The sequence below is a fragment of the Schistocerca serialis genome, chromosome 7 (assembly GCF_023864345.2).
Source record: "Schistocerca serialis cubense isolate TAMUIC-IGC-003099 chromosome 7, iqSchSeri2.2, whole genome shotgun sequence".
NCBI classification, from domain to species: domain Eukaryota; kingdom Metazoa; phylum Arthropoda; class Insecta; order Orthoptera; family Acrididae; genus Schistocerca; species Schistocerca serialis.
In genome coordinates, this window is record NC_064644.1 from 538885691 (window position 1) to 538901037 (window position 15347).

The 15347-nt window shown below is 44.1% G+C and overlaps 1 protein-coding gene across 1 annotated transcript in view; it reads left to right on the top strand.

The window, feature by feature from the left end:
• The first annotated feature begins 7903 nt into the window (after positions 1-7903).
• Positions 7904-15347, top strand: part of LOC126413224 (odorant receptor Or2-like) — a 36937-nt gene continuing 29493 nt past the window's right edge. The window contains exon 1 of the mRNA XM_050083121.1: positions 7904-8706. Within this exon, the coding sequence (XP_049939078.1) occupies positions 7904-8706 (803 nt within the window). The remainder of the gene's footprint in view (positions 8707-15347) is intronic.

Below are 15347 nucleotides of genomic sequence, written 5' to 3' on the forward strand. Positions count from 1 at the left end.
AACTACTTCTGTCTTGTAGTGTTATTTAGTGCTAGCACCGAAAGGCGCCATTTTAATATTTAATGTTTTAATTTAGATGTGCCAAAAGAATGATCAACTTTTATTATTTTACGATTTCTTGTATTGTGGAATTCGTCAGCGTTGGTCATACGTTACAGGAATTTCCCGTGTTCATATCGGCACTGATTCAAAGATATTCTTCAATCTGTTATAATGTTATGCTTTCCGAGCAACACAGGACGCCGTTTTAATATATACTGCTTTATTCTAGATGTGCCAAAAGAATTATCAGTTTTTCTTGGTTTGCTATTTCGTCTACTGTGGAATGTGTCAGCGTAGGTAATATGTTATTTAAATTTCCCATTTTCATACAGGCGCTGATTCAAAGATTCTCCTCGATCACTTTCTATGTTATACAGTCTTACCACCAGCGGACGTCATTTTTCTATTTAATATTTTATTTTACATTTGGCAACGCAATTATTAATTTTTAATTTGATGATTTTTCCAGTCTGAAATGTTTCAACGTTGTTTATATGTCACTTAAATTTCCCATTTCCATATCGGTATTGACTCAAATACGGTCTCCAATCTCTTGCAAACTTTCTCAAGTAATTCAGATTTCATTTTGTATTATTTCAAATCGCTTGATAGTAAATATCGTAATATACCAAAAAATCTTGAAATTGGTATGTGTACTCGTCAAGCGTATTAGAGACAATAAAAACTTGTACTTACTGCCACCTCTCGTCTTCATTCGAACCACTGTCATAATTGGAAGGATTTGTTCACCACGCACGGGGATTTATGTTTACGTAATCGACAATCTCAACGTGTACACAACAAGAGCATAATGTGATCTCCATCGATAAAGTATTATTGAGTATATTTCAATATTACCCTCCAACAGAACGGGCCAGGATGTTTCAAGACTATGGTTAACTACGTAATGCTATAAAGTTGATGATTCTTATACCGGAAATATGAGTTAAAAACTATGAGCTATAAACTGACAGGAGAGGACGTCATTTCAAAGGAAAACTAAGAAAAATAGTAGACAGTGATGTTCGTAACCTAGATGTACCCTAGAAGCAGGAAAGATGACGCCCACAGGTGAACGCGATCCGGGATTAGCGAAATGATGGCTGGCGGTCGCAGATGTCCACAAACAACAAAATGAAAAGCACTCTTAAATTAAGATCCCCTTACACAAGCGCGAAACGTCAATAAGAGACTCCAACAAAGGGCAAAGAAGGAAAACACAGAGAGAATACACATGATAATGTACAGAAATTAGTTTAATTTTAATTTATTCACTAGTATTTTACTATCCCCTTTGCTCTCTTTTTACGCAAATCATCTAACAGTTACTTACTAACAACCGAAAAATTGACAGTGAAACTACTTATGTGATCCGTGGCTAAGCTATCTTCAGGTTTTCCGTGATTTCTCAAAATCGCTTGAAGTAAATGCTGAGGTCACTCCTTTGAAGGGTTTCCGCAGCTTTTTTTCCCCATTTTTCCCTAATCCTAGTTTTTCCCCCATGCCTAATGAGGTTAACCGTTAATTTTTGTTCCTTCTGAGGCTAAGAAACAACGTAAAATAGTTTTTTTTACAAATATTATAATATCTACGAGCCAAGGAATGAAAGCAGGATTGAGGAGTGTATATTTAGGTAGCCTATGTAAGGGAGAAGATTTGACGGCAGTATGAGACAAAGAGAACAGGAATCAGTTAGAATGGGGCCGCAATCACCCTGAAAGAGACTGACAGAGCGGTGTAACACCTCAGTCGAAAGAATACAGTTGGAGTAGGCGATATTTCCATACAGTTATTAAGATCATTTGGAGAACTAAGTGGCCATGGCAAATCTGTAACCGTCATACTTCAAGAAACATGAATAACCTTAATACTGCTTTCAGTTGTGGGCTGCAACAAGACAACTAGTTCAATAAACCGTGGTTCCTACTGACTAACAGGACTTATCTACAGAATACTGAAAGGGCAGGTATATGTTGAATATATGATTTATTGTAGAAACGAGTTTGTGGATATGTCAGCATAATTTTATAGCATTGTTAGTGTTAGAAGACTCTGTCGACAACGTTTTCTGCTATTCACTCTTCGTAACTTTCAAGTTATAACGGGTGAAACGGAGGGAGCGACAACGTTATCTTCAGTTAGGACATAAATCAAACTCCAGTTCTAAGTTGAAGCACAAGAAGAGAGTGTGGTGGCAGTAGAGAGGTAGCAGTCTGCAACCCTGATTGCCTTGTGTCGCTGAATGTGTACACAGAGCAAGCAGAAAAGGAAACCAAGTAGAAAATTAGAAAATCAAAACAACTACAGGGAAAAGAAACAAAAACTTTGAATTTCGTTGATGGCACTGTGTGAGAGACGGCGAAAATCTTGAAACATCTGCTGAGAAGATCGGGTAACTTTTCTGTATAGACACCAAACACATGAGACTATACTGTAAAACTTCATTTGGCTGGAACTAGTTTATAAGTCGACATCTGGCATATCTGGGCATAATGCATGTTAAGACACATACGTTTCTGAAGAAAAAAATATCTAGCTATACAAATCTATAATCATGTTGTATGGTAAAGTACTTTAACTCTCAAACTTGCATATAAACCACATATCCACGATCGCACGGCATAGTTAAAGCTGTAGAAGCCAAATGGCGTCTAAAAGCAAACTCAACATGAATCACAATAGTAGTGTTATATATCAGCGACATCTACTTTCCCGATGAGTCACAAGCTATCTCGTGTATTGCGTGGCATCAGCCAAGACCGGAATGCTACTGAACTGGGATTCTCCGATTATTTGTGTCACATAGGCCGCTGATAGGAAAGGGGGTGCCGAGAGTCTTCGATTGGTGTTTTTGCTTTAGGCAGAGTTTGTCGTTAGCGCACAACAAACGTATGCGCAGTCATGTAAATAATTTGAAAACATATAAAACAAGCCAGCAGTCAACATCAATGTCGCTGGTCTTGCATATCGTTCACTGTCGAGTGCAAAACAGCGTCCCATTCCCCTATCCGGATGCGACAGATTCAAGAACTACAGTTGTACTTCAGCACGTCCCATTTATTTTGTTTATATGTACATTTTAATAAGATGTTGTTAGCAAGCTGACCATTAAGTTTATGTTGTGTGTTGGCGGGTTTGTAAGTGTTGATTGATGGAGCATAGATAAATGAATTTCATAAACGTTATTTATTTCACTTTAAATTCTTCTCTGCGGTTGAGTTAAGCTGTGAGGTTAATGTTGTTTATTTGAAACAGATTCGTTTCTTTTTGTAAATTATTTTAATCAGATGTATTTCATTCACTTGTACCGCGCTCAGATAGGTCTGTGGTTGGTGTTGGATTCCCGTATTGTTGGCTGTATTCCTTCTGCATGTAAAGGGATTTTCTATGTTTTTATAACTTTGTCTGACAGATGTCACGAGTAAGAAAAGTCTGATACCAATGATCAGCTGGTTTTGTAGATGACCGAGCTGATGTTAGAGAGTTAATTTCTTGTAGCTTAAATTATATAGACTAATGGTGTAAAATATAGTGTACCGGTTTCAATGACATTTGTCCTCATTCAGATCATTTACTTTCACAGACCTTAAAATTTTATTGAATATCGAATGATGGTCGTTCAAAATGTCATTAAATGTGTCATAATTAAAGAAACTGCCGTTAGTGAAAGAGGATAATTTATCGTCTGTGATAACGTTATGATTACCGTCGCTTTAACTTCTTCTGAGTATCTCATATAATTAAATTTTCCTGGAGACATTTGAGTCTCAATTTTATCTACGATAATGGTAGAAGCTGAGAAAATGAATTAACACTTATGCAACGTCCGGGATCTGAACCAGGGTCTTTTTGCTTAGCACGGAGGTGAGCTAGCCATTACACCGCCATAGCGGTAGAGGCAAAACAGCTCCCTAACACAAACTTCAATTCAAGTCTTCAGTTTATTTTCCGCTTCTTAGATCGTCATTATTACCAGTGCTCTTCGGTATTGGAGTATCACCCCAGTATTGAGCGTAATGGGGAAATCTTGCCTGTATCTCAGGCGCACGTGATCTGTAGATGATACTTTTTGCCATAGAAATTGACTAATTGTGGTTACTAATTTTACGAGCAAATACATTAACACCTACTGCTTAAAAGGGTGGTCGTACAAATCTGGAACCCAATGCAGCAGCGATTGTACGTGGTAGGTACTGGACAAGCCCTTGGTAGTTTTCCGGCCGATATGTGGCACCACAAGGCTACACACAGGTCACGAAAATGCGTCACGTTGGGGGCTGGTGGCTTTTGGGCACAGTGCAGACGCTCACTGGCACCCGGGGTACGTTCCACAGGTTTCGAATGAGATGAATTGTGTGGTGAAGTCACAACAGGGGTACACTATCAAGCTGGTCAAACTAGACGCGTAGAACTTCCCCCCTCCATCTCCACACCTCCCCCTCCCCAAAAACCCATCTCCTCGCCGCCGGCCTGCATCCGTAGAACGGTGCCTGTTTCGAGCAGCGTCGATTCCACAAAACACCCTCGTATTGGTACAAGAAGATACACTACTGGCCATTAAAACTGCTACACCACGAACATGACGTACTACAGACCCGAAATTTTACCGACAGGAAGAAGATGCTGTGATATGCAAATGATTAGCTTTGGCGCCGGTGGCGACACCTACAACGTGCTGCCATGAGGAAAGTTTCCAACCCATTTTCTCATACACAAACAGCAGTTGACCTGCATTGCCTGGTGAAACGTATTGTGATGTCTCTTGTAAGGAGCAAAAATGCGTACCATCACGTTTCCGACTTTGATAAAGGTCCGATTCTAGCCTATCGCGATTGCTGTTTATCGTATCCCGACATTGCTGCTCGCGTTGGTCGAGATCCAATGACTGTTACCAGAATATGGAATCGGTGGGTTCAGGAGGGTAATACGGAACGTCGTGCTCGATCCCAACTACCTCGTATCATTAGCAGTCGAGATGACAGGCATCTTATCCGCATGGCTGTAACGGATCGAGCAGCCACGTCTCGATCCCTGAGTCAACAGATGGGGACGTTTACAAGACAGCAACCATCCGCACGAACAGTTCGAAGACGTCTGCAGCAGCATGGACTATCAGCTCGGAGAACATGGCTGCGGTTACCCTTGACGCTGCATCACAGACAGGAGCGCCTGCGATGGTGTACTCAGCGACGAACCGGGGTGCACGAATTGCAAAACGTCATTTTTTCGGATGAATCCAGGTTCTGTTTACAGCATCATGATGGTCGCATCCGTGTGTGGCGACATCGCGGTGAACGCACATTGGAAGCGTGTATTCGTCATCGCCATAATGGCGTATCACCCGGCGTGATGGTATGGGATGCCATTGGTTACACGTCTCGGTCACCTCTTGTTCGCATTGACGGCACTTTGAACAGTGGACGTTACATTTCAGATGTGTTACGACCCGTGGCTCTACCCTTCATTCGATCCCTGTGAAACCCTGCATTTCAGCAAGATAATGCACGACAGCATGTTGCAGGTCCTGTCTGGGCCTTTCTGGATACAGAAAATGTTCGACCGCTGCCCTGGCCAGCACCTTCTCCCGATCTTCCAGCAATTGAAAACGTCTGGTCAATGGTGGCCGAGCAACTGGCTCGTCGCAATACGCCAACCACAACTCATTATGAACTGTGGTATCGTATTGATGCTGCATGGGCAGCTGTACCTGTACATGCCATCCAAGTTCTGTTTGACTCAATGCCCAGGCGTATCAAGGCCGTTATTACGGCCAGAGGTGGTTGTTTTGGCTACTGATTTCTCAGTAGCTATGCACCCAAATTGCGTGAAAATGTAATCATATGTCAGTTCTAGTATAATATATTTGGCCAATGAATACCCGTTTATCATCTGCATTCCTTCTTGTTGTAGCAATTTAAATGGCCAGTAGTGTATGTGATGCCTACGAACAGGCGAAGTGCACGTTTCCAGTGTTCCACCACGTCGAGCCTCCATTTGCCCGCTCCCACTACAGCCGTAATCGACGCCTTTCGTTGGGTCAGTATGGTAACATGTGAGAATCTTCCGTTGCGGTGTCCCACGTTCAACAATGTGCACTACACCCTGTCCTACGAAACAATAATTTGTGTCTGCACCGAAATTGAACTCTGACGACGGATCGGCCACAGATAGACGTCTATAATGTTTTATTGAGCGGCTAAGCTTCCGATATCCAGTTTCTGTGACGAGGTAAGGGTGTCCAGCACCTTGCAGACTACAAGTGGTTTCAGCGCTTTCAGGCGCTATTCATAACTCAAAAAAAAAAAAAAAAAAAAAAAAAAATTAAAAAGAAGGGTGGATTCTGAGTACTATGGGACTTAACATCTGAGGTCATCAGTCCCCTAGAACTTAGAACTACTTAAACCTAACTAATGTCATCACACACATCCATGCCCGATACAAGATTCGAACCTGCGACCGTAGCGGTCGCGCGGTTCCAGAATGAAGCGCCTAGAACAGCTAGGCCACTGCGGTCGGCTTTTCATAACTCTGCACGCGAATAGCCAAACAGCTTTGCCGTTTCCGAGTTTCCCGTTCCCAAAAGCCGGGCCATAACATTCTGCCCTTTGTCAATGTAGCTAACGTCAGTGGATTTTCCCAACCGCAGCACGTATCATCACTAAAAGGACTCACCATTCGTTTGTGCTCCGCCTAGGTACTTTTATTACCGCTCAAGCCTCCACGGCACGAGACACCACCGAGACTCGTGATGGCCAGTAGTCATAATGGCTGGGTTGAACAGTGTTTACCTATAAATGTCGTCTGCCAGTTTTTGAGACAAAGTGGAATTTAGTGCAGTTAACGATTTAACTGTGTAAAAAAAGGATCAGTACAAGAGTTTTTTTTATGATGGTTCGTGTAACCAACTATCTACATCTACATCTACATCCATACTCCGCAAGCCACCTGACGGTGAGTGGCGGAGGGTACCTTAAGTACCTCTATCGGTTCTCTTTTCTATTCCAGTCTCGTTTGTTCATGGAAAGGATTGTCGGCATCCTTCTGTGTGTGCTCTAATCTCTCCGATTTTATCCTCAGGGTCTCTTCGCGAGATATACGTAGGAGGGAGCAGCTTGACTCTTCGGTGAACGTATGTTCTCGAAACCTTAACACAAGCCCGTACCGAGCTACTGAGCGTCACTCCTGCAGATTCTTCCACTGGAGTTTATCTATCATCTCCGTACCGCTTTCGCGATTACTAAATGATCCTGTAACGAAGCGCGCTGTTCTCCTTTGGATCTTCTCTATCTCTTCTACCAACCCTAACTGGTACGGATCCCACACTGGTGAGCAGTATTCAAGCAGTGGGCGAACAAGTGTACTGTAACCTACTTTCTTAGTTTTCGGATTGCATTTCCTTAGGCTTCTTCCAATGAATCTCAGTCTGGCATCTGCTTTGCCGACGATCAACTTTATATGATCATTCAATTTTAAATCAGTCCTAATACTTACTCCCAGATAATTTATGAAATTAACTGCTTCCAATTGCTGACCTGTTATATTGTAGCTAAATGATAAGGGATCTTTCTTTCTATGTATTCGCAGCACATTACACTTGTCTACATTGAGATTCAATTGCCATTCCCTGCACCATACGTCAATTCGCTGCAGATCCTCCTGCATTTCAATACAGTCTTCCATTGTTACAACCTCTCGATATACCACAGCATCATCCGCAAAAAGCCTCAGTGAACTTCCGATGTTATCCAGAAGGTCATTTATGTATATTGTGAATAGCAACGGTCCTACGACACTCCTCTGCGGCACACCTGAAATCACTCTTACTTTGTATGGCGTTTTTCCGCAGTTCGAGATAACGAAGATGAAGGACGGGCACATCCCCTGGTCAGAGACGGCTCTGTGGATGAACGCCCGCGTTCTGGCGCTCGGCGGCTCCTGGCGCCCTCCCGGAGTGCGCGGCTTCACACTGTACCGGATCTGGGTGCTCTTCACGCAGTTCAGCTTCCTCATCGGGCAGCTGCAGGGGCTGTACTACTTCTGGGGAGACGCCAACAGGATCATCCAGGACGTGTGCCTCCTGGTCACCACCATACTGGGCCTCTTCAAGTTCTTCGTCTTCGTCATCAAGCAGGAGGACGTCTTCAAGATCGTGCAGACCATCGACGACCGCAGGCGGGAGCAGGGTAAACTGGAGAACCCGCGCATAACGTCGATCCTGGACGCGTCGTACAGCTCGGCCAAGACGATCACGGTGTGCATGGCCGGTGTGGGCGGCACCGCCCCCGCCGTCTGGGCCATCATGCCGCTAGTCATGCGGAGCTTGGGCGTCGGCCCTCCGGAGCGCGAGCTGCCCGCCATGGCGTGGTACACCAGCCGCGACACCGTCTCCCCGGTCTACGAGCTGCTGTACATACTGCAGTACTTCAGCATGCAGTACTCGTACTTCGCCGCCATGTGCCTCGACCTGTTTTTCGCGTGTCTCATCATCCACGTAGCTGCCCAGCTGGAGGTTCTCAACGTCAGGCTCAGCCAAATTCGAGAAGACTTGTACCGTAAAGACCGTACGAGTGAGCCGCTGGGAGATACCAAGGACGAGGATGTAGAGGAAGGTTCAGCATGGAGGGAACTCTCTGAGTGCGTGGAGCACCACAAAGACGCCATAAAGTGAGTCTAAACTCAAATCATTGGGCATATCTTGGCCAACGCCTCCCATGATAACTGTCCTTCTCTTACTGCCTGCTGGTGTAAATTCATGTCACTACCACCTGTACTACATGGCGGAGAAATACTAAATAATAAAGCCACTGCAGGTGTCGAACCAAGTAACATGTTTCCAAATAATTGTTATTATTGTCGTTGTTGTTGTTGCTGTTGTGGGCTTCAGTCCAAAGACTGGTTTTATGTAGCCTCTTCAGCTTTATAGAAATAATGCATATCTACATCCATTTGCACCTGCTTACCGTAACCATCGCTTGGTCTCACTCCAAAATTTTTATTCGCCACACTTCCTTTCATTATCAGCTTGACGATTTCTTCACGCCTAAGGATAAGCACTATCAGGTCGCCTGGTTAACCGTGCAGTCTAACTCACAGCATTCCTGGAGGGAGGGCGTGCCGGTCCCCGGCACGAATCCGCCCGGCAGGTTAGTGTCGAGGTCCGGCGTGCCGGCCTGTCTGTGGGTGGTTTTTAAGGACGTTTTCCATCTGCCTTTATGTATGAGAGCTGGTTCCTCTTATTCTGCCTCAGTTACAGTATGTCGGCGATTGATATGCAAAAACTTTCTCTATGTATGCGTACACCATAATTGCTCTACCACGCAAACATTGGGGTTGCACTCGTCTGGTGTGAGACGCTCCCACGGGGGCCCACTGGGGGTCGGACCGCACAATAACCCTGGGTCCGGTGAGAGGCGGCGGTGGGGTGAGTGGACTGCTGCTGTAGGCTGTTGTGGGGTTGTGAACCACTGAGGGCTACGGCGGGGACCAAGCCTCTCCGTCGTTTCTAGGTCCACGGTTCCATACAATACAAGCACTATCAACCAATCCTTTCGTTCAAGCAATTTCAAGAATAAATTTCGTTTTCCCCAACCCGATTTGTCAGTTATTGAATATACCACTTTAATCTTCAGCATTATTCTGTAGCATTGCATTTCACACGCTTCCAATCTCTTCTTGTCTGAACTGCTTATCGTCCAGGTTTCACAGCCGTTCAAGCCTACATTCCAGACAACTACCTTTAGAAAAGACTTAAATAATAGCACATTCCTCTTCTTTAAGAAGCCTTTTCTTTTCACAGCAACACTGCATTTATATCCTCTCTCTTTCGACCAACTTCAGCTTACAACTGCAATCTCGTTTTTGTACGAACTGTAGATAAACGTCAGTTCTTCGTATTTTATTTTTGATACTACAGTTTACTCCAGTCAGCACTGTGAAACGTTATGTCTAAATTTAAGAATGCTATGGACGTAAGCTTGTCCTTCTTCAACGTGTCTTCTACGGTAATTCGATCAGTATCGCGTCGCGGGCTCCTTTATTCCTCTGGAATCCAAACCGAGGTCGGCTTCTACCTGAATTTTTTATTCCTATCTAATTAATTCGTGTCATTATTTTGCAAAAATGACTTACTAAACCAGTAGTTAGATAATATCACACCTGCAAGCAGACGTCTCTGTGTTCTGGGAATTATTACGCACTTCATGAAGTCTGAGGATCTTTCCAAACAGATCCTTGTGCAGCTACGGACATAAAACGCCAACCAGCCTGCGACAGCGTTGCGGCAATGTGCACATTTAAGCTGATTTGCCCCAGCTAAATACTGGTTATGCTGGAAAGTGTCGTTATTAAGTAAATTTACAGCAGGTAAAGTTCTCAGCTGAATTTGTGAAAGCGAGGCAAAGTTTAAATACCAAGTCGTGGGTGGTTTGGAAAGAGAAGAATTTTCTATGAAGTGTACTGGGTAAAACTTTGCTATTTAATCAACTACTCTAAAAGTACCGTACTGACATTATTTGCAAAGATACTCCTTAAGCAGCACTGTAGTAAGGTAGTAGACAAGTTGTATTGAAGGTGCAATGTTATTAATAATGAAATCAAGTGACATACGTTTTAATTTTTGGTAATGAAGAGAACCCATGAATGAATTTTCATTCCAACAGGTACAACACAAGCTTTTTGTATAAACTTGGTCAATGGGGAAAACAAAACAAGAATTAAGTTTTAAACCACCTTTTCTTCTTAACTAATATTTCTAAAGGATGTGTTCTAAATTATTTCCCTCAAAAGGGCTGTAGAGTAGAGTAAAGTCTTAGAAAAAACAATGGAACTGTATGGTACAGCAGCACGTTAGTCAGATAAAACCGTACTACACAGTGAACACACCCAAACATATTTGCTTGCGGACGAACATACGCGTGTTCGTTGCTGATTGGCTTTCTTTGCTTCTCCGCAACTGCGCTGCGGTGCATTTGTGACCAACGGTTATCTGGAGAATTTTGCTAGATTCCCCTACTCTGCTTTGACCCTATCTGGTTTCTTTTCTCTCCATATTTCCAACAAATTATCACAATGTACATTTCAGATAACGTCAGTAGGATAGTCAAATTATCTCAGATTTCACTTGATTAATTGTATGGAAACTTCATCAAATGTACAAAATATAGAATAAACCCCGCAACAAAGAGAAAGGACCCAATAGCGCCTGATTATAATATTGGCGGTTAACATCTGGAGTCTCTGATATTACTGATACCAAATAGGATAATACCCTGAACGTAGTAGCATGCAATAGTTTTACTTGAAGGGTTCCAGGTAACCGTAATTGAGCGGTTATGGAAATTCCTTAAAGAAGTTACTGCGACTTATTTTCGAAGACTGTTTCACCATTTGGAGTCGTTGTGTCTTAGAATTTGGGGGCGAGATGGTATGAATTCTAATAGAAGTTCGTATGGCTGCACCAACTTGGTGCAGCTCATTGGAAATAGAAAAGAATCATTCTTACATTTACGACCTTGGTGTCGCGGACCCATTTTGTTTAAATTTGTCTGATGCTGCGGAACAACTATAATGCCTCTGTAATTTGGATGTTATAGGGATTAGTGGAGAGATTGCGGAGCATATGAAGGTGTATAAATGTTAAGTATCTTCCTCAGTGGGTACTCGAAGGGTGTGTAGAGTTGTTAATACCAGTACAGCTTGCGATTAACACTTGCGCAAAAGTGCCATTTCTTTGCGGCCTACCTGGAAATATTCGTTCTGTTTGTAAACACATACACCGATCTGACTATAGGGAGCAAATTACAACATCTGCGCAAGTATGCGATGCACTAGTAGTTGTATATCGTTGGCGAGACTGGACTGTGTTCGGTGCTCCTTCCCTTCTTTTCCAGCGTTAATGATGTTTTCCAGCTGCCTGTTATTCACTACTCGACTATAGTTGGGGTTCAGTCGTACAGATGGCTGTCACAAAGTCCTGGTACGTACTTCCCCCATATTCTGAGAACAACGTATAATATTCTGACTGCAATGATCGAAATTTATGAACCTTCACATTATGATTGAACTGTTTGTAGTTTAGAAACCTTTATTCGCAAATGCCCGATATTACGAGACAACCTAACAGTTTCTCCGTGATCAATTTGTCCCTCAACTTTGCTGTTATTCCCACGAGTAGAATATTAGTACACTGCTTTGAATAATGACATTGCTAATCATACAACATACGTTATAGTTTCATTAGTGATGTCAATTAACGCTACTCTCGTAACCACTCTCTACACAGGTGTTGCTTAATACATAGAACGGGTAATCTCAGAAATGTTCATACTTCAGGTATAAAATGAGCAGCCATGTTGTTTCTGATTTACTCCACGCTCATAGGTCTTAACTACTGTATAATTTCATTCCATTCCCAAAAGCCCAATTTCGCGTCCTCCCATCCTGCCTATGTAAATTACTCTCTCCAAACAAACGCGGTTGCTCCAGGGGGCAGCACTACCGACATAACGACGATTTCACAATAGACACACAGCACCCTCTGGTATGAGCTGTAAATTGCTTTTAGGATTGTGTATGTGGATTTAGGTCACTCGTATCTATCCATGTTCCTTATGAAGCTAAGAAACAAACCTCGTGAACGATATCAAGTAGGGCATGCTTTCGATATATTACAGTCTTTCCACTGATTTCTGGTAGGTACAAGGTGAATTTTACTTTCGCTTTTTCTTTTTTTAGGAAACATGAAAATATTTGTGTTCATCGTTTTGTGCGCAAGTGTGAGTAAGCGCATCAAGTAGACGTCTATCTACATAGCAATGTTCCTTCCTTTCTGGAGATGTTTTTATCTTTATGACACAGGCTGTGTATGATTTCGTACATTAACCTAATGTTGTTTCCATAAGTGTGAGTATTCCTTTTACCATCGACGAGTCTTGCTTTTCATAACACAAGACAGAAACAAAATACACACACACACACACACAGTACTGTCTGCAAAAATTGTAACACTCAGAAACAATAGCATGTAACACGCCAAGATAAACGTGTAGACATACATTAGCTCAAGTTTTGCATCACGCCGGTTCCCAGAACTACTGAAGATAGACGTTGACTGTTCAAACCCGCTCAAAGATGTAAACCATGCATGAGCAGCGCCTAGTAGGTGGAGGGGGTCCGACAGCCGATCAGTTCCAGTCATTCCACCAGGACGGACGTAGGTGGAGGGGGTCCGACAGCCGATCAGTTCCAGTCATTCCACCAGGACGGACGTACACGGCTCGTGTTGTCTGTAGTTCAACCGTGCCTAGACGGTCAATACCGCGGTTCGATCGCGTCCGCAGGAAGGGCTCTCAATAAGGAAAGTGTCCAGGCTTCTCGGAGTGAACCAAAGTGATGTTGTTCGGAAATGGAGGAGATACAGAGAGTGAGGAACTGTCGATGACATGCCTCGCTCAGGCCGCCCAAGGGCTACTACTGCAGTTGCTGACCGCTACCTGCGGATTATGGCTCGGAGGAATCCTGACAGCAACGTCACCGGGTTGAGTAATGCTTTTCGTGCAGCCACAGGATGTCGTGCGACTACTCAAGCTGTGCGCAATAGGCTCCATGATGAACAACTTCACTCCCGACGTCCATGGCGATGACCATCTTTGCAACCAAGATACCACGCAGCGCGGTACAGATGGGCCGCTCAGGACTGATATCACGTTTTATTCACCGATGAGTGTCGCATATGCCTTCAACTAAACAATCCCCGGAGACGTGTTTGGAGGCAACCCGGGCAGGTCGAAAGTCTTAGACACACTGTCCTGCAAGTGCAACAAGGTGGAGGTTCCCAGCTGTTTTGGGGTGGCATTATGTTGGGCTGAGTTCCACCGCTGGTGGACACGGAAGGCGCCGTAACGGTTGTACAATACGTGAAAACCATCCTCCGACCGATAGTGCAACCATATCGACAGCATAATGGCGAAGCATTCGTCTCCATGGACATTTCGTGCCATCATCGTGGACATCTTGTAAATGACTTCCTTGAGGATGACGACATCGCTCGACTAGAGTGGCCAGCACGTTCTCCAGACATGAGCCATATAGAACACGCCTGGGACGCACTGAAAAGGCTGTGACCAACCAACGGCTCTGAGGGACCTACGCCGAATAGAGCTGAGGAGTGGGACAATCTGAACCAACAGTGCCTTGATGAATTTGTGGATAGTATGCCACGACGAATACAGGACTGCATCAATGCAAGAGGACGTGCTACTGATTATTAGAGGTAGCGGTTTGTACAAAATCTGGACCACCACCTCTGAAGGTCTCGCTGTATGGTGGTACAACATGCGATGTGTGGTTTTCATGAGCAATGAAAAGGACGGAAGTGATGTTTATCTCTACTCCAATTTTCTGTACAGGTTCCGGAACTCTCGGAACCGAGGTGATGAAAAACCTTTTCTGATGTGTGTATGATAATTGATTTAAATATCAGAGAGGTGGCGGTCACGGAGGCCCAACAGTGCCCACTTTTGTGTGACCGTACAGGTGAGTGTTCACGGTACGCTAAGTCCGTGTGAAGCTGTCATATCAAATGTCACTGTGACTTGCCGACATCATAGTGTGCGTTCAAACAGGCAGGCGAATCTGTCGTTCAGTGACATTGCAGATGGTACAGGGCGCGCCGCTTCAACAGTAAGGCTTACGTGGAGCCAGTGGAGAGAAGAGGGACATACGCAGCATCGGTAGGGTATTGGAAGACAAAATATGGCCACAGTGTGATATGACCACCATTTTGTCCGCTTGGTCGTAGCGGACAGGGCAACTTCTTCCACAGTGTTGATGCGACTTTGAAGCAGTGAAAGGGGTGCGGACATGTCTGCGTTGACGGTTCGACGCCGCCTTCTGTGGGCTGGAGTGGCGGCACGAATACCATTGCGTTGTCTTCTATTGACCAAAAGTACCTAAGCCGCAAACTGAAAATGGTATGTAAACGCGTGCAGTGCTGAATGGAAAAATGTAGTGTTTTCGGACGAGTCCCGCTGCAGCTTGTCCTGCAGTGATGGCGTCATACTAGTCCGATGCCGACGTGGTGAACGTAATCTGGTAGATTGTTGGGCGGCATAACGGACGCATTCTTAGTATGATGGTTTGGGTCGCCATTGCCTATAACACGTGATCTCACCTAAGTCTTGAGGGAAATCTGAACAGATATTGCTATAACAGAGTGGTTTTACAGCCCAAGGAACTGCCCCTCCTGCTGCCGTTAAATTTTCATATTTCAGCAGGACAACGTCTGGCCGCAACTAGCCAGAAATGTG